This window comes from Muscardinus avellanarius (genome assembly GCF_963383645.1).
Source record: "Muscardinus avellanarius genome assembly, chromosome: 7".
Classification (NCBI taxonomy): Eukaryota; Metazoa; Chordata; class Mammalia; order Rodentia; family Gliridae; genus Muscardinus; species Muscardinus avellanarius.
The window spans coordinates 66,517,835-66,538,144 of record NC_137793.1 but is presented as its reverse complement, the minus strand read 5'-3'; the positions used below and the strand labels follow the sequence as shown (position 1 = coordinate 66,538,144).

Genomic DNA, 20,310 nt, shown 5'->3' with positions numbered 1-20,310 from the left:
ATCTTAAGAAAGAAAGAAAGAAAGAAAGGAAGAAAGAAAGAAAGAAAGAAAGAAAGAAAGAAAGAAACTACTTAACCAATTTCTAGAATGAAGTATGTTATGTGCCAATATTAATCATTTTGACCTTAAAGTGTTCAAGCTCTTTGATTTATTAATATCATTCCTGAGAAATTATCCAAAAAATGTTAAAGTAAAAGCTATATGCACATACTGTTTGTTACATCACCTATAATGGCAACAAAAATAAAATTCATATGTTGAAACCTAATCTCCAATGTGATAGTATTAACAGGTAGGGGCTTTAGGAGATAATGAGGTTATGAGGATAGATAATTAGGTTATGAGGATGGGTTATGAGAATATACCTTATAGAGGCCCAAAGGAGCTTATTTGTCCCTTTTGTCATGTAAAGAGACAGCAAGAAGGCTTCATTTATGAGACAGAGTAAGCCCTCACTAGACACTAAATATGTTGACATCTTGGTCTTAGGCTCCCCAGCCTCTAGGACTGTCAACAATAAATTTCTATTGGTCCTAAACCAACCAGTCAGCTGGGAGTGGTGGCACATGTTTGTAAGACCCTGTTTCCAAATAAAATATAAAAAATAGGTCTGGGAGTATAGCCCAGAGGTAGAAAGCCCCTGGGTTCCACCCCCCAGTACCACAAAAAAAAATTATATTAAATTAAAATAAACCACCCAGTCATGGTATTTTTGTTTCAGCAGCTTGAACACACTAAGTCTACAGTCCTATATTACACCAAGGGAAAATGTTTTGCATATCTTACAAAAATGCATATCTGTAAATATGCAAATTATGAGTACAGTAATAAAGAATTACAGAGAAGTGAAACCTCTGCATTACAATGGTATAAATATGTATAAGTTATATTTTTAAATTTGCCTTTAATTTGATTCAATAAGTTTTTATAAGAAAAATGTTGTACCAAACAAAATGATGTATACTCAAGGGCCACTATTCAGTAATATGTACTTGAAGAAAGGTTTCCCAAACTGCTAGGGGTAAGAATTTCTTAGAGTTCAATACAGGTTCCCTGGAACCATCCCAGTCAGACCCACTCAATCGAAGTCTCCAGGAGAGGTACCCAATAATCTTTATTTTTAATAAGCACTGATGATTTAGCAACCAATAATTTAGGGCAGTGAATGACGTCAATGTGACTTGAAAGAGTCAAGGTAATTTTCAGCCCACCAATGACTTGCTCCCATAAGTATATGTTTCTCATTTCTCCTATTCCCTCTTATTAAACAACCTCAACCTGCTTCTTCCAGGAAACCACAAGGTAGCAATGTTCTCAAGTAATACATGGTAACTGGAAGCAATCTGGAGCCTGACTTGGGCAACTCAGTGAATTACAGGTAAAGAGTAGACCGAGATATTGTTTATGCAATTTGGAGGCAGAGAGAAGAGCTTATTTTTTTTATTAGGTGGCATTAAAGTGATTGTGGTGATAGATTAGGGACAGAGTAATAATGGAAGAAGGAAGTGGTAAGAATACAAAACTAAAGCCTGGCGTGATGGTGCATGCCTGTAATCTCAGTACTTGGAATTGCAGGTTCGCAGCCAGCCTCAGCAACTTAGTGAGACCTTCAGTAACACAGTGAAATCCTGTTTCAAAATAAAGAATAGAAGGTGGGGAGGTGTAGCTTGGAAGTAGAATGCCCCTGGATCTAATCTCAAAGTAAAAAAAAAAACAACAACAACAACAACAACAACAACAAACCAACCTTCCTGTGATCAGAGAGAAAAATGTCTGGTTTTTTTTTGTTGTTGTTGTTTTTTTTGGTTTGTTTGTTTCCTTCCATTCAGCCCAAGGTAAGGTTGAGTTGCCAGTGGTAAGAGCCTGTTTAGCAATCCAGCTCAAGTTTTACTAGGCTAAATTCTGTGAAAAAGTTCCCAATGGGGAGGTGGTGGCCACATACCTATTCCCAATATGTAGCCAGATGGAGGTATTTTAAGAACCCATCAAATGAACTATGGGGTGGGGCTAGTGATGTAGCTCAGTGGTAGAATTATTACCTAGCATGTACAAGGCCCTGGGTTCAATCCCCAGCATCACATAACAAACAAACAAAAAACTCTCACAATTCTTCGAGTATATAATAGGAGAGTCAAGAAAATGAACAAAGCACAAAAATGGCCAAGGAACTCAGTAGTTAGATTCTGGAACCAAGCATGTTCCCTTTTTTAGGCAAAAGCCAAACTTTTATGGTGAGAGCAGCCCAGTTACTTAGCGCCTTCCACTGTACTGGACAAAAGGCTTTCTCTATTACTTATCCTGCTGGCTCAAGGTCCCTGCCTGCCCTGGTTTCCCACTTAACTTTGCAAGTTTACACTGAGTGCCTTCATCTAGCCCAGATCATTATTCTGACACAACCCATGCCTGTTTCTCATCAGCATCTCCGCACATCTTGCTCAAATGAAGTGATTTCTTAAACCATAGTTTTGGCAACAACTGCTCCAACCACCAGACTAAAATGCTGTCTGATAGAAATATTGTGGTCCAGTTTGCTAAGTTTCTTGAATATTGATCTGCTCGCCACCCCTCTCTAATGGGTCATTTCTCTGCTCTGGTGTCAGCTACTGCCCCCCATCCCAGGCCTTGTGCTCAACTTGAGTCAGTATAAGAGATGAACAATACACAAAGACATCAGAATACATATGAATGATGCCCAAGGATATTTGTTACATGTACGCACCTAACATTTTGTAATGGTGCCCAGCATAAAGACACCTTTAAAAAGGTGACAACTGTTTCATTTTTTCAGAGACAACACTATCTCAAGAAGCTCAGACACAGGAAGGCAGATATTTAGCTCTCTCTCTCTCCTCACCTTCATTTTCTAATATGCATTTACATCAGAAACACAGTTGTTCATTCAGACCCCATCACTTAGATCCAGAAATATTTCAGACACCTTCAAGTCTACAGCCCTCGGCGCCTCATTTTCTCCTATCGCTGGTCTAGATTCTGCAATCACCGTTCAGATCTTGGCATCTTCTATTCTGCCGTGTGACCAGTTGGCTATACTTGACTCTGCCCTGACTTCCTCTTCTGGCTCTTATGTGCTCTTGATGCACCCGCTTATAATACTGATGTCCTAAAACAACCCTCCCCCTTTACTGGGTACAGGGCAATGACCATCGGACAATAAAGACACTGGAAATGCTGTTTGTAGGCTTATCTTTACTTTAGCGCTGCAGAGTCATTCTGGTTTGTTGTTTATGGCTTAGAAACCCAAACCGTGATGTCACCTTTAGATAAAAACTGGACAAAAAAAGAGCAGTTATTAATGAGACTTATCATCTCCAGAACCATAATATCCATCAGAAACTCCACAGGCAGCAGTCAGCAATTAGTCTTAAATCAGAAACACTTGTGATCCTGAAGCTGCGTCGATTAGGATTTGACTTGGGGAACAATATCCTTCAGACTACAGGCCATATGTTACTCACACCCCTGGCACTTCCTCTTATCTACCATTGCCCAGACCAGGAGGAAAGTAGGGGATGATGCTGTGCCTGGGGCTGTAAAAGAGATGAACATCCCATCCCTATTCCAGATCAATGACTAATAATGTGTGTGTGTGTGTGTGTGTGTGTTGCTGGGGATTGAACCTAGGGGCATTCTATCTCTGATCTACACCCCCAGCCCAATTTTTATTCTTTATTTTGAAACAGAGTCTCACTAAGTTGCAGAGGGTCTCACTAAGTAGCCAAAGCTATCCAGGAACTGCAATCCTCCTGTCTCAGCCTCCCAAGTACTGGGATTACAAGCATGTGCCATCACACCTAGCCCAATGACTAAGAATTTTAAACACTCCCTACTGTGTGCCATTATCATTTTGGCTAATTCACTAGCTGTTTTCAAATACCTACTCTGTCAATGTACCATGTCACATACTTGAATCATACAAAGGCACAGACAATACAAACTCCAGAAAAGAAGGACAAATCCAAATATAGGGTGGGAGAATCAAATGTATATAGATCTGAAAAGCCTGGTTTACTTATCCCCACAAAGCTTTATGAAAATCACTAGAGGCCAGTGCCTGAAAGTAAGAGGAAAACAGCATCAAAAAAGGTTCTTAAATAAATAGTTAACTACCCTGAAAATCTGAGTGCTAATGTAACTATAAACTTGAGTACAAAATTATGCCAGCTAGCCGGGCATGGTGGTGCATGCTTGTAATTCCAGCATTTGGGAGGTTGAGACAGGTGGATCACAGTTCGAGGCCAGCCTCAGCTACTTAGTGAGGACCTTTGGAACTCAGTGAAACCCTGTTTCAAAAACAAAGAATAAAAAATGGGGCTCGGAGTTAGAATGTCCCTGGGTTCCTTCCTCAGTACCAAAAAAACAAAACAAACAAACAAAAAAATTATACCATCTAAAACCAGCCACTTCCCTAGTAACCATGGTGGTTGGGGGGAAATGTATAAAAACAGAAAACCAGATCCTGTAGAATGCCTAAGAAATGGGTTTGGAACTTATTTACAATGGGTTTTTGATCTGGTAGATCTTGGGTAGGGCCTGAGACTCTTAATTTTTAACATACTCCAGATGCCTCAGATATAAGTTTCTGGTCACAATTCTGAGAAATACCAACCTTTAGCAATAGGCAGTTTATGTCTAGCAGGTCTGAGACTAAATTGGGATACTGAGAGTCAAATTCCCAGATACCCTGGATCTGTCAACTCATCATCCATCATTATTCTCCATTAAAATGTTCTTAGAACTACAAAAATTAAGTCTCTGTTCTTCATAAATCACCTAGTCTCAGGTGTTTCATTATAGCAGCACAAAATGGACAAAGGCAAAAAGCTTTCAATAAATTTGACCTATTATTACAATTCTCTTTAAATAGATGGCTCACAAGTACTTAATGCCAACATGCCCCAAATCAAGCTCCCACACCCAATCTGCCTTTTTCCATACAATACCCATCTTCTCCATTAGTAGGACATCCAGGCATCCCCCTGCTGAGTTAGCATAACAGTGTTGGCATTATCTTCTTTAAATATCTTATTCTCAATATCCAAATCAGTCATTAAACACTGTCAATTTTTTTTCTTTTTTGAGTTCCATCAATTTTAACTTTTTGCATTTTTGTGTGTTTGGTGCTCGAGATTGAACCCAGAACCTCATGCATGCTAAGTACATATTCTGCCATTAAGCTTCAAATGTAACCCAATTTAATAATTTTTATCTCCCTATCCATCCCTCTTTTCCATTATAAAAGCCATTGCTATAATTCAGACTCAAAGTCTTGTTTTCTTTGAGTACTATATAAGATTCCTAACTAGTATCCCAAATCACCAATAATTTGCCTTCCAAATCGAGTCATCATTACAAAAATGATTTTTTTTTTTTTTGGTGGTACTGGGGATAGAACCCAGAGGCCTTCTACCTCCAGGCTACACTCCCAGACCTATTTTATATTTTATTTGGAAACAGAGTTTCTTAAACCAGTCAAGGCTAGGTTTGAACCTGCGTGATCCTCCTGTCTCAGCCTCCCAAGCGCGGGGATTAAAAGCGTGCGCCACCATGCCCAGCTGCTAAAATGATTTTCAAAACACAGAATCGATCAAGATATTCCACTAAATGGCTCCATGTCATTTGCAGCTTTATAGAGCCCTGGGGTTTTGAAAAGTGGCCTCAGGGAGTAAAAGAAAGAAGGAATGAGTTAAGTCTTGGGCCTTCCACCTGGAAGACATCTGCTTTTATCTATTTTATTTTTTTATTTATATATATATATATTTGGTGGTACTGGGGTTCCTGGAAGCCCTTCTACCTCCGGGCTACACTCCCAGACCTATTTTTACATTTTTATTTGGAAACAGGGTGTCCTAAGCCAGCGCGCGCGGCTGGCTTCGAACCTGTGCGATCCTCCTGTCTCTGCCTCCCAAGTGTGGGGATTACAAGCGTGCGCCACCACGCCCGGCTTTTATCTATTTTATACAGTAGGGTTCTTAAGATTTTGTATGTTTGTTTAAAAAAGATTTTTACCACTCTTAGCAGTCCAATTAAGAAAGAGAAATCATATAGTAATTTGAAAATAGAAAACTTAATAGTAAGGTATATTAAGAATAGAAAAGGAGCCTGGTGTGGTGGCACTTACTTGTAATCCCAGCATTCAGGAGGCTGAGACCGGGGGATCACAGTTCGTGGACAGCCTCAGCTACTTAGTGAGGCCATATGCAACTCAGTGAGAACCAGTTTCAAAATAAAGAATAAAAAATAGGGCAGGGGGTGTAGCTTGGAGGTCGAATGCCCCTGGGTTCCATCTCCAGACCCCCCCCCACACACACACAAAAAAAAAAAGAATAGCAAAGGAGTAGAGCAATAAGGAATGGGCTATTAAGAAGTAAAGAGAACTCTAAAGAATATAGAAAAGCAAATATAAGGAGCAGCCATCTGCTTTTAGCTGGCATACAGTGCCCAAAGAAGAGGCTCCCAGGACTGAGACTCAGATATTTTTGGAGGGTGCATCCTGGTCCACTAGATGGCAGAGAAGTCACTGTGGTATTGTGTTGGAAGAACGTGCTGAAAACCTGCTTTCTGGATTTTCTGGAAAACTGTCCTCCAGGATGCCAAGGAAAGTTGTTTGGGGGGGGGGGGTGTCCTCACCAGAGGAACTTCACTACAAAATCAACAAAGAGGAGATGAAATGCCAGGGAAACTACTGACAGCGGCTGCTGCTGATTGCCATCAGTACATGAGCTGGTGTTGAGAAGCCACTCAAGAGCTCATGTGCTGTGGGAGATTGCCATTCAAGCACTTTGCAACTAGGAAGCAAGTCCTTTCTCTCTTGCAGTGTCCCTCTAAAACCCTCTACTGACACAGCTCAGTATGTCAGCTAATAAAGGGAAAATATTTAAGGGGCCCAAATGTATTTTCACAAAACAAACAAAAAGGGTAAATTTAGAGCTTGTTCCAGTCAGTATTCTCACAACCATAATCTAAAGACCTGGTTTTAGGTTCAGTCCATGTAAGGCTGGGGACCACATATATTAGGGCATGTTGGTGGGAGGTGGAGAGAGAGAGCACATAGGCTGTGCTCTTCACATCATGGAGGCCAGAAGCAAGAGAGAGCAGGGGGAACCATGTATAATCCCCAAGGCTGCACCCCCTCCAACCACACCCTACTGGCCCAGGCCACCCAGATAAATCTACTACCGTCCACTGCTAGGATTACAACCCTCGAGATCAACTATATCAACCCTGAGTATTAAAAAATGAGCTCTTTAAGGGATATTTTATATCTAACTGTAACAGAGCTCAAAGGCATTAAGTTGATCATTAGCACAAGCATTTAAAATAATTAAAAACAAATATAATCATCACTGTTTGCAAAATTAAAGTGAACATCTTGGCATGCAAGTCTTAGGGATGTTTACATTGTTTACACTGCATGTATTATTCCTTGAATTTGAAATATCCTCATACCCTCTTTTGCCTTTTAGTTAAGAAAGGACTACGAGGATCCCGCAGTAGTTTGGATCTTTAATATCCCCCAAAGGCCTTGTGTTAAAGGCTTGGTTACCAGCCTGTTGGGTGGTAGAATCTTTGGGAGGTGGAGCTTAGTGGGGAGAAGTTAGGTCACTGGGGGAATACTTCTGAAGAGTATGTTGAGACCTTTGCACCTTCCTGTCCCTCTTTGCTTTCTAGCCTCCAAGAAAGAAAGAAATATTTTCTTTTATCAATATGAAGCTAGAAACACATAGATCTTTAGAAATATGTGTCCAGGTAGGTATGGTGGTACATACCTGTAATTCCAGTACTTGGGAGTTTGAGACAGGAGGATCACAAGTTCGAGGCAGCCTCAGCAACTTAGGAAGGCCCTCGACAACTTAGTGAGGCATGTTTCAAAATAAAAAATAAAATAAAACTGGGGATCTATCTCTGAGGTAGAACATCCCTGAGTTTAATCGCTAGCAACACACACACAAACACACACATACATACACACAACTACCTGTTAATCCCATGCTTGAAACCACTGTCACCAGGCGTGGTGGCACATGTTTGTAATCCCCGCGCTTGGGAGGCAGAGACAGGAGGATCGCGCAGGTTCGAAGCCAGCCGCGCGCGCTGGCTTAGGAGACCCTGTTTCCAAATAAAAAAATGTAAAAATAGGTCTGGGAGTGTAGCCCAGAGGTAGAAGGGCTTCCAGGAACCCCAGTACTACCAAAAAAAAAAAAAAAAGAAAAAAAGAAAAAAGAAAAGAAAACCACTGTCTTCCAAGGGTCCTGTGAGAGTTTGCTTGCATAAAACTACATTTAGAACTCAGAACTTCTCCTGAAAATTCAAATATTTGTTTTATTTTATATATTTATTTTTTGGCGGTACTGGGGATGAAACCCAGGGGCATTCCACCTCCAAGCTACACCTCCAGCCTTACTTTTTATTCTTTATTTTGAAACAGAGTCTCACTGAGTTGCAAAGGGCTTCACTAAATAGTGGAGGCTATCCACGAACCCAGATATATCTCAGCTTCCCAAATGCTGGGATTACAAGCATGCACCACCACGCCCGGCCCAAATATTTTTTTAATTGCAAATATTTGTGTTGGGAAGCATATCTAAAATTGATTTTAGTGATTGAAACAAGGCCACCATTTGCTTTAAAATTCTCTTTATAAAAATATGTAAGAAAAGCCGGGCATTGTGGCGCACGCTTGTAATCCCCGCGCTTGGGAGGAGGAGACAGGAGGATCGCGCTGGTTCGGAGCCAGCCACGCTGGCTTAAGAAACCCTGTTTCCAAATAAAAAATAAAAAATAGATCTGGGAGTGTAGCCCGGAGGTAGAAAGGCTTCCAGGAACCCCAGTACTGCCAAAAAAAAATGTAAGAAATATAAGGGTAGAAGTTCAGTATATAAACAGAGAACAATTTAAGAAAACTAACTTGCAGGATCTGCTTTAAATTGTTCCCAAAGTTGTACCCTGTTGCTTAGATCAGCATATCTGGATGTTAAGTAGTTGGCCATACACAGAGAGTTATAAGGGAATAGAAATGCTTTCACAGGGCCACTTCAAGCAAACAATGGCCTGTAATGACTGGATTTACAAAATAGATGAATTAAATTAAAAACTGATGAAAATGATGATTCACTTTTAAATAGATTCTATGGGCTTCCTTTAAGTGAGAGTTCCAGTAATATGTTTAAAGCATGATTTCCATTTATAGAAATTCTATTTCAACCTACCCTATCAAAGCATCTAACTTTCATAAAACAAGAAAGAAAATGAACTCAATTTAAGCTAAATTGTAATAGGTTCTTTGAAGGAATAACAATACTCAAAGTAGAAAAGTGAAATTACAGTCTATTAGTAGAGATAAAACTAACACATTACAAATATGCAAATGTCTCAGAAACAGGCATAAAGCATATGTTCAATGCTAAACAGCTCTGCTATGGTTTGGGTATAGTTTGAGTGTATCCACTAAGGTTTAATGTATTGGAAGCGTGATGCTCCCTAGAGTGATGTTGGGAGGTGGTGGAAACCTTTAAGAAACAGCCTCCTGGAAGGCAGTAAGTCCCTGGGGGCACTACCCTTGGAAGGGATTACATAGTTTTCATGAGACCTTGTTTAATTCCCAGGAGAGTGGGCTATTTAAAAAAAAAAAAGTAAGGCTGAGCCCTCTTTGCTCTTTGGTTTCCTGTCTCACCATATGATACTTTCCTCTTCTAAGTAGTTCCACCATAATTCCACCCATCATGATATCACCCAGCCACAGGGACATCACTAGAGGCTACAACACTGAGATAGCCCTATCTTGAACCTTTAGCCTCCAAATCTGTGAGCTAAATAAACCCCTTCTTTATACATTGCCTAGCCTTGATAATTTTGTTATAGCAATGGAAAATGAACTAATACAAGTCACAAGGTAGGAGAATCAAAGAAATAAGTTCAAAGGTTTTGTGACAATGACAGGTAAAATGACTCATTGTTTACATGTCCAGTGAATGGAGAAAGGATGCCAATTCAGACAAGCTCGCCACCACCAATACCTGTAATTAATTTCTTCTCTTCCTTTACCCTATATTTGCTTTCCCTTAACCCTAAGTGATGTTTAACTTTTTCTGCAGTTTCCTACTGTGCAACAGTTAGATTCTAAAACAGAGCTGCAGAAGAAAGAACATACTGGAAACATTAAGAGTAAGACCCAGAATCAAGGAACAGAAAATTTCAAGTTTTAGTGATTTATGCACCTTCATCTTTGTCATAGGATATTAATGAGGAAACAAAGTTATGGAAATATTAAGCAACTTTTAAAAACCTTTTATTCTGAAGTAACAATGAAATACTACAAGGGACTCTCATTTTTTCTGTATCCAAATTTGCCCATTGTTAACATTTTGTCATATTTGTTTTACTTATTAATCTCCTTCTCTATTTGAACCATTTGAGAGGGACTAGAGACATCATTATCCTTTATTCCTAAATATTCCAAAGTGTCTTTCCTAAGAACAAGCATTCTCTTACAAGACCACAATTCAATTATCCAAATCAGATGTGTGTGGGGGGGGTGTGGGGGGGGTACTGGAGATTGAACCCAGGAGTGCTCCATCACTAAATTATATACACCACTTTTAATTTTGATTGTTTTATTTTGAGACAGGCTCTTGCTAAATTGCCCAGGCTGGCCTTGAACACGTGATCCTCATGCCTCAGCCTCCTGAGAAGCTGAGATTACAGAGATTACAGGAGGGTACCACTACACCTGACCCAAATCAGAAAATTTGATATAAGCACAACATTATCTGAAGTTCATATGAACTGCCGGGGTCCAGCCCTAGCAGAGTCGGGGTTCATGTGTTGATGAGGGGGAAACCGAGGCCGATAATGAAAGAAGAATGACCACACGAAATAGATTCAACCTTCTTCATTTTATTCAGGATTTGTTATTTTTATAGTTTATTTTTTGGCAGAAAAACAAGGGCATAGCCAAGCAAGCAGGATTGCCAAGGACGGGAAAAAGTTATTATTTTCTATAGAGTTTAAGGCAAGGGTGCCAGACATTTAAATCATCATAATATGTTTTGTCTCACTTCACAAAGCTGACTCAAACTCAATATTATACAGTGGCTCTAACTAAGGTCAGTTTGAACTTATTATTTGGCCCAATATCTTTATCCTTGGGAAAAAAATCTTTGCTGTCTGAGTTTCTCACAAGCCGCTGTCCATCAGTTTTAGTTATAATGTTTATACATAAAATTTCAATTATACATATTAATCCAAATAATCCTAAAATAATTTTAAGAAAGAAAGGAATGCTAGACATTCTTCATGGGGGATCTACGCCGTTGTGGATTCCCTGATCGAGCTTTCTCAAGATCTGCATGAGATGCTGTAGCAATGAACATTTTGCCAAGTGACATAATTTTCTTTCTAGTTATTTTCCCCCCAAATCAGGATACAAACCAAGATCACCCGTGGATTTGTTATGTCTTTAAATCTATGTTAATCTGGCACAGTTCCCTAGTCGTCATCTTTCATGACACCAGTATTTTTCAAGAGTATAGAGTAGTACTCTAGATTTGCCTACCTCAAATACAAATTGTGCATTGTTGTATACTACTACCACTACATTGTGTTCTGTCCTTTTCAGGGTATCATGTTAAGAAGTACATAATGTCAGTTCCTTCCACGACTTGTAGTCATGATGATGGTGTTCATCAAACTTCTCTCTCTCTCTCTCTCCCTCTCCCTCTCCCTCTCCCTCTCCCTCTCCCTCTCCTCTCCCCCCCCTCTCTTTTCAGTACTGGGAATGGAACCCAGGGGCAGTCTACCTCTGAGGTACACCCTCAGACCTATTTTTTCTTTATTTTGAAACAAGTTCTCATTAAGTTGTGGAAAGCTTCACTCAGTAGCTGAGGCTGACCACGAATCTGCGATCCTCCTGTCTCAGCCTCCAAAGTACTGGGATTACAAGTGTATAAACCAGGTGTAGTGGCACACACCTGTAATCCCAGTACTTGGGGAGCTAATACAGAAGGATAAGTCAGCAGGTTTGAGGACAGCCTCAGCAATTTAGCCAGACTCTCAGCAACCTAGCATGACCCTGTTTCAAAAAAGAAAAAAAGGTAAGAGGTGTAGCTCAGAAGTAGAATGGCCCTGGGTTCAATCCCCAGTACCACAAAACCAACCCAAAAGCAAACAAAAATTTCTCTATTTTAAACTTTTTTCAATCTTTATAATTAATAATATGTGTGAGGAGTTATTTTGAGACCATAATATTATGTTCCTTACCACATATTTCTTCTAGTTTTAGCATCTTTTGATTATTGTAGCCTAAATAATTTCTGTTGTTCAAGTATAATCCATACATAATAAAGTTCATTATTTTGAGTCATACAATGCAGTGTTTTTAGCATATTCATGAAGCTGTGCAGCCATCATTGCTACCTAATTCCATTTTCATAACCCCCAAAAGAAACTGTACTCACTAATCACCTTCCACGCTCCCCCAACCCAGCCTTTGGCAACCACTAATCTTCCTTGAGTCCTTGTAAATTTGCCTATTTACATATTTATATAAATATTCCATTCATATGAATGGAATCATATGGTCTTTCGTGTCTGACTCACCTATTTTAAGGTTCATCTGTGTGGTAGTTTTTGGTCAGTATTCTATCTTTCTGTTTGCCTATGTCAATGATTACTATAATTCTTGGAGAATGGTGACATTTTAACCACATCGTTCCACCTACACTGAATTTGAAGTCCACTTTGGTAGACAGGGTTCCCTTGCCCTCAAGAGTTTCGGATCATAGATCTAAGAGCCTGCCACAACCAAGTCTCTGGAAGTTTACAGTCCACCGCAACCCGCGGGCGTCACCCGAGGCCCCGCCCCTCCCCGGGAGCCCCGCCCCGCGGCCTCAGAAGAAGGAAGTGACGCACCGGAAGTACCTCTTTTCCCCTTACAGTGGAGGAAGGAACCAAACTCCCAAGATGGCGGCAGCGGCGGAGGAGCGGATGGCTGAGGAAGGAGGCGGCGTTCACGGCGACGGCGGCTCCTCTTCGGCCACCGGCTCTGCTCAGCGACAGCTCCCCACACCCCCGGCCCAGCCCCCGCAGTCGGGGTCCCAGGCGCCCCCAGTGCCGGCGCTGGCTTCGGACCAGCTGCCCCCAAACAACACGCTAGTGGCGCTGCCCATCGTAGCCATCGAGAACATCCTCAGCTTTATGTCCTACGACGAAATTAGCCAGCTCCGCCTGGTGAGGCCCCGCGGCCCCCGCCCTCTCCTCCGGGCTGAGGTCCGGGGCGGGGCGGCGAGGCGAGCGCGTTCCCCGGGAGGGTCCCCGGGCGCGAGCCTCTGCCCCCGGCCGTCTGTCACGGGAGTGGGGTCGGTTCCCGGTTGCGCCCTCGCTGCCGGGCTGGGTTGACTTCCCGAGGGGACTTCGCCCTGGGGGTCTCCTTTGCCCCCAGCGTGGGAGCGGGCCGGCCGGCGAGCGCGGAGTCGGGCTGTCCATCCTCTGCCTGGCCGCGCGTGGAGCCCGAAGGGGGTTTGTTTCCTGTCCCCGGCCTGGATTGGGGGAGAAAACTCAGAAGTAGGCAGATGATTGCAGCCAGGCTTGGTTTGTCTCGCAAGAATAGCGTATTGTTCCCCAACCACCCAAGCTTCCTAGTTGGAGTTGAACTAGGGTTCGTCGATTCCCCCAAACCCGGGTAGAGGTCCCGAAAAATTGGAACGTGTTTCGGTGGCTTTAACCTCAACGCCATAGTTAGCCACTAAAGTAGAGCCCTAGGAAAGGACCACTTTGGCCTTGCCTCTCCGGGACGCTTCCTATCCGTAGTGAAGCAACTTGCCCCTTGACGGGGCTTCTTTCTCTCGCAGTTCATTTTTGATCTACTGCATTTATGCCCACCCGACAGCTTTAGGAGAGGGTTATTTATATCTTAAGATCACAGTTGTTGAGCCTAAGATATCTTAAAAATAATAAATTTGCCATTGGAATTTTACTTCACCCCAGAGGTTTGACTGAAGACTTGACGCATGTCTTAGTTCAGTCAGATATTTTGCTTCCTTTCAATGAATTTGTAAATGGTCAGGAAATTGAAGGATGTGGACATTTTGAAGTGATTGGAAGCCTGTTCTGTGTAGAAGCTGAATCTCCTCGGGATTGTTGTAAAGAGGACAAAGACATATGTGTGAATGTGCTGTGTATAGCATTTCTTATTAATCAATATGCCATATTTTAGGCTTATGCCTCCAATCTAAAATTGGTTATAATTGCATTTTAGAAGAAACTATTTTTAACACAGAGCTTATAAATATTAATTAAGACTGATGGCCAATTTTTTTTTCTAGTTAACATAGCAGTTCAACCACACCAGTCTACAATATGGAAAATTTCTTTAACGGAAAATACATATTCCAAAATTGATTGTCCCTCATTTTCATAATAATTCATCATACAATTTCATGTAAAATCTAAAATATTTCTTCAAAAATTTTTAAAGAATGGGGTTTGATAAAAATTCACAGCATATGTACATGGTGTCTAGAAATTGGGTATAACATTGGATTGAGTTAAGCCACTCAGCCAGACAGTGGATGTATAATACTTTGTAATACGTTGTAACATAGCCAGACAATAGCTGTTAATGCACACAATTGTGTTTTAAGCATTGAGGAAAACTATGGGTCATATTTGCTTGTTTCTTAGTAATTTTACTTTTTTAAAATCAGAACATTCTTAGGTCAGGTGTGGTGGCACAAATCTGTAGTCCAGTACTTGGAAGACTGAGAAGAAAACCCCATATTCAAGGCCAGCCTCAGCAACCTAGTGAGACGCTCAGAAATTTAATGACACCTTGTTTCAAAATTAAAAAATAAGAAGCATATGTTTGTAATCCCAGCACTTGGGGGGCTGAGACAGGAGGATTATGGTTCCCGGACAGCCTCAGCTACTTAGGCCCTTTGCAACTCAGTGAGACCCTGTTTCAAAATAAAGAATAAAAAATAGGGCTGAGGATGTAGCTCAGAGGTAGAATGCCCCTGGGTTCCATCCCTAGTACCACAAAACTAACTAAATAAATAAATAAATAAATAAAATAAAAATAAGATGCAGCTGGGAGTGTAGCTCGGAGATAGAATGCCCCTGGATTCAATTCCCAGTACCACACCTCCCAAAAAAGTTCTTTTTAGGGGGCTACTGGGGATTTTTTTTTTTTTTTTTTTGATACTGGAGATTGAACCCAGGGGTGAGCTACACCCACAGCCTTATTTATTTTGAAACAAGATCTCACTAAATTGCTGAAGCTGGCCTCAAATGAGCCATCCTCTTATCCCAGCCTGTGAAGTACAGGGACTACAGACTTGCACCACCATGCTCTGTATAAAAAGAGAACATTTGGGGGAGTGGGGTTCTGGGGTTGAACCCAGGGGCATTCTACCTCTGCACTGAACCCCCCAGCCCTGTTGTATTATTTATTTGGAAGCAGGGTCTTGCTAGGTTGCCCAAGAGCCTCACTAAATTGCCAAGGCTGGCTTTGGAACCTGTGATCCTCCTGTCTCAGCCTCCAAGTACTGGAATTACAGACCTGTTCCACCATGTCCACCACGGAGAACATTCTTGAAGGACGTAAATAGGATATCTAGGAGACTAGCATTAAAATACATTTCCACAGTTTAATAATAAATGGCAACTCTTTCAAGTGAGATATTCAGCTGCATGTACATATATATGTTGTGTGTTTGTGATACTGGGGATTTAACCCAGTAGCATTCTACCTCCAGGCTATGTCCCCAGCCCTATTTTATTATTTTTATTTTGAAACAGGATCTCCGTGGGTTGATGAGAATCTCACTACTTAATGAGGCTGTCCTCTAGTCTATGACCCTCCTGTCTCAGCTTCCCAAGTACTGGGATTACAAACTTGTGCCACCATTCCAGGCTTGTAGGAATAATTTTTTGTGGTGCTGGGGATGGAACCCAGTGGCTTTCTACCTCTAGTGTACGCTCCCAGACCTATTTTCTATTTTATTTGGAAACAGAGTCTCACTGAGTTTCTGAGAGCCTCACTAAGTAGCTGAGGCTGGCTTCCAACCTGTGCAATCCTCCTGTCTCATCCTCTCCAGTGCTGGGATTACAAGTTGGCGCCACCACGCCTGGCCATTGCAGGAATAATTTTTAAATGGTTATTTCTTTTGTCCTTTAAAAAAAAATGGATAGTTTCAAACAGGTTTTTCTTAAGGAGTTCCTTTGGTATCTATTCCCATCCTCACCCCCAGGTAAAGATTTGGCAGCCAGTTTTATATCTGCAAATAAGGTTTTGTTTTGTAATGGAGTGCTCTTACCTTTCTTTACTTCAGGCTAATAATAGATCATTCTTAAGTAGATTAAGTGGCTAATCATTTGTGGGAATTTAGAAATGTTTGTATTTTTTTGTTTTGTTTTGTGGTACTGGGGGTGGAACCCAGGAGCATTCTTTCTCCAAGCTATACCCCCAGCCCTATTTTTATTCTTTATTTTGAAAAAGGGTCTCTGGAGTTTCAAAGGGCCTCACTAAGTAGCTGAGGCTGTCCACAAACCTCCTGTCTCATCCTCCCAAACACTAAGATTACCAGCATGCACCACCACGCCTGGGTGTAGAAATGTCTTTGGTTTTAGATTTATTAGTTTGATTTCAGAAGGTACCTCTCAGGAGCATTATCAAAAGATATTTTTTCTTGCCACTAGGTGTCAGTATTCATTTAATTATGATCGGATGAAATTTAACAGTGAAAAGACAATGCCTGGTTGTTTTTGTATCTATCTTTTCAATTTAAGTGGCTATTTATACCTAAAGAAGTGTTTGCCCAAAAAACTGGATTTAAGTATATATGTTGGTGTCCAGGGTTTGTATTACAGAGTTCCTTTCATTTTTTTAAAATAGAATTAAGACTAGAAAGAGAATAAAATTTTATACAGCTAAATGTAAGCTGTTCTGTGGCTGATGAGCTACTTAATGCATTGTTTGGGTATTTTGCTTTTGTTTGTTTGTTTTCCCAGTGTACTTACCTTATATTTGAGGACATCAATTATAGCTGTGGTTAGCACCTAACTTAGAGAACCATGGTACTTATTCTGTATTTTCCTTAAAAGATTTATTTTAAGTTGAAATTGAGAGAATAACCTTTTTCAATTGTTTGTGCAGGTTAGTTGATAAGTCTTTGCTTCTTGTTACCATGAATAATTAAATTTGACTCTTTAGTCCAGTGATTTCCAAGGAACTTGTCTGCCTTATTAAATTTGATCTTATTTTCCCATTAAATATTGTTTCAAAAATGTACCTAAGCTGGGCAGGGTGGCACATGCATGTAATCCCAGCATCCGGAAGGCTGAGACAGGAGGATGGTCGTTCGCAGACAGCCTTAGCTACTTAGTGAGGCCCTTTGCAACTCAGTGAGGTCCTGTTCCAAAATAGGACCTAGTGCTGAAAAATAGGGCTGGGGGTGTAGCTTGAAGGTAGAATGCCCCTGGGTTCCATCCCCAGTACCTCAAAAAAAAAAAAAAAAAAAAAAAAAAGAAAGAAAGAAAGAAAGAGAGAAAAGAAAGAAAAAAAGAAAGAGGAAAAATGTACCTAAGGCCTGCAAGTCCTAGTTGTACAGAAATAGGTTTAGTATTTAACTTCTCCAATGTCTTTTAAATTATTTGTATGAACACAGCTTTTGAAATGACAAAACATGTACTTTGAGTTGTTATTCCAGTAAATAGACAAATTCGTGCTGATGCAGCATTGCTGTGTTACTGTTTCCCTTAACAGTTGAGTAAGGTACTTTGAACCCAGTGCCAAAGGTTGAGAAGTGAGGCGCTGAGCCAGGCTCGGGGTTGCCACCTGCATCCTGTTACTTGAGAGGCCGAGACAGGAGGGTCACAGGTTCAAGGGCAACCCCAACCACTTCGTGAGCCCTTGTTTCAAAATAAAATAGGTCTGGGGGTGTAGATCGGAAATAGAGCACCCCTATGTTCAATCTCCTATACCCCCCTCACAAAAAGTGAGGTCCTAGCCTTAGAGTAGCTCAAAGCTAACTTTGTTCCTGTAAGTCTGGCCCATAGGTACAGTTTTCTTATCTGCTGAAAAATTCATACAGTAGGTTTTTAAAGGTGCTTTAGAGAAAGATACTATCAAAGATATTTCCCATGATTCAAGTAGAGCCCTATACGTTTAATGGAATCATTGGTGGTTCAGATTTGAACCTAACCTAATTTGAGATTAGGTTAGATTGAGAATTCTTGCTTATTATCTGAAATGGAAATTTCCAGCCAGCAACAAAATATATAAAAACGTGCTTTCTCCCAACATATTTCTCTGGAACACACTAAGCTGTTAAGTCAGCTACCTGTGTATAGTTCTTTTTACATCTTGTCTTCAGATACGTTAAAAAATTTTTCAGTGGTAGTTGAAAGCTAGTTGGTAGGAAATGTGTAGAAAAACAAAAAGTAACTTCTTTTAAAGGAAAAGAAGTGTGGGAATGGATCTGGGTAGTAAAGGGTATTGAACCCAGAAGCATTTTACCTCTGAACTATACCCCTAGCCTTATTTAATTTGCTTATTTTATTTTTAAAAATGGTCTCATTAAGTTGCTAAGGGCCTGGCTAAATTGTTGAGGCTGGCCTCCAACCTGTGATCCTCCTTTCTCAGCCTCCTCAAGTACTGGAATTACAGGTGTGGACCACCATGCCTGGACATACTTTTGTTCTGGAGTAGGCATACTGTGTCTCATATTGTTTACTATATACCAGGAGCTCTGTTTTTTTTGTCTCAGAATGCTTTTCTTAAAAGTGACTGAAGACCATAGGAACTAAGGGAAAGTTCTAGAAAACACAAGAATATACAACACACATTCTATTAGCTGCCAGAACAGAAATGTCATCATGTTGTCGTATTGCTTTTAGAAAGCTACACTAGATACTTGTGAAAGAATAAGTGAAAAGGTCAAATAACTTCTTAGCATTATGAGAATAGTTTCACCCTGCAGACCTCCTGAAAGGTTCTTGGGGACTCCAGAAGTCCTCAGACCGCACCGCTCTACGCTGCTCTTTTACAGAGACTGCATTACGCCATGCAGCATCTTGGTTAGGCTTCTCGCTCCCCTACCTCGTCTTTCCCTTGGGCTGTTTATCTTATTATAGGTACTTAAGTACAGTTTAGTTATAATCTGTTGGAGACGATTCATTCTTTCTGCTAATTCTAGGCTCAGCAACCTTGTCCACGGTGCCAGCATGGAGATGAAGTAGAAGCCTTCCTTGAACACATGTGCAGAGCACCTAATGACATGCAAAGATAGTAAATAGGAAAGGGTTGGGTTAATCAAGGGACACTTCCTCAAGGTAAAGAAGGAAGGCCATTTCCTGGTACGATGAAGAAATTGAGAAGGGTGGTGTGGAAGGTTTGAGATGAGCCTAAATTTGAAAGCGTTAAATGTTCTGGATTATTGGTTAGTCTTCCTTCTACCCTTCAACTTTTTTATTTCAGACACCAGTCATAGAAGCTGGGCGTGATGGCGCACACTTGTAATCCCAGTACTCGAGAGGCTGAGATAGGAGGATCACAGGTTCACAGCCAGCCTCAGCTGCTTAGTGAGGCCTCCACAACTTAGTGAGACCTTGTTTCAGAGTAAAGAATAAATTAGGGCTGGGGTATGGCTCAGAGGTAGAATGCCCTGGGTTCAATCCCCAGTACTCAAAAAAAAAAAAAAAAAAGAAAGAAAGAAAGAAAGAAAGAAAGAAAGAAAGAAAGAAAGGAAAAGAAACCAGTCAAATACAGGAAACTGTTCTTGAGAAGCTTCACATTGACAACCTTTGGTGGAGGAGTAAGTAGGAACATTAAAATAACAGCTTCATCACTTAGCATTATCATTTCATAAAAGAGACCAGTACATCTGCATATCCTGTGCTGAAGTATGGATCTGGGAAGTCCCTCAGAGCTTCAGGTATACAAGATTTAGCTTCCAGCTTGGTGCTATTGAAAGGCTGAGGGAACTTTTTGTGTGTGTGGTACTGAGGATTGAATCCAAGAGCATTCTAGATTCTACCTCTGAGCTCCACCCTCAGCTTTTTCCGTTTTTTGTTTTGAAACAGGGTCTCACCATATTGAGAGTCTGAATATGTTACCGAGGTCCTCCTCAAGCCTGTTATCCTCCTGTCTCAGCCTCCCAAGTATTGACATTCCTGGAATCATAAGCATGTGCCACTATGCCTAGTGGTTGTGGGAACTTTTTAAGGGATGGGATGAGGTGAGAGGTCTTTGGTCACTGGGGTAGTGTCCTCTAAGGGGATTGTTGGACCCCAGTG

The 20,310-nt window shown here is 41.0% G+C and overlaps 1 protein-coding gene across 1 annotated transcript in view; it reads left to right on the top strand.

Moving 5' to 3' along the window:
* Positions 1-12,978: 12,978 nt before the first annotated feature.
* Positions 12,979-20,310, top strand: part of FBXO28 (F-box protein 28) — a gene marked incomplete at both ends in the record, with an annotated part of 32,954 nt that continues 25,622 nt past the window's right edge. The window contains one exon of the mRNA XM_080698429.1: positions 12,979-13,245. Coding sequence (XP_080554555.1) covers positions 12,979-13,245 — 267 coding nt within the window. The remainder of the gene's footprint in view (positions 13,246-20,310) is intronic.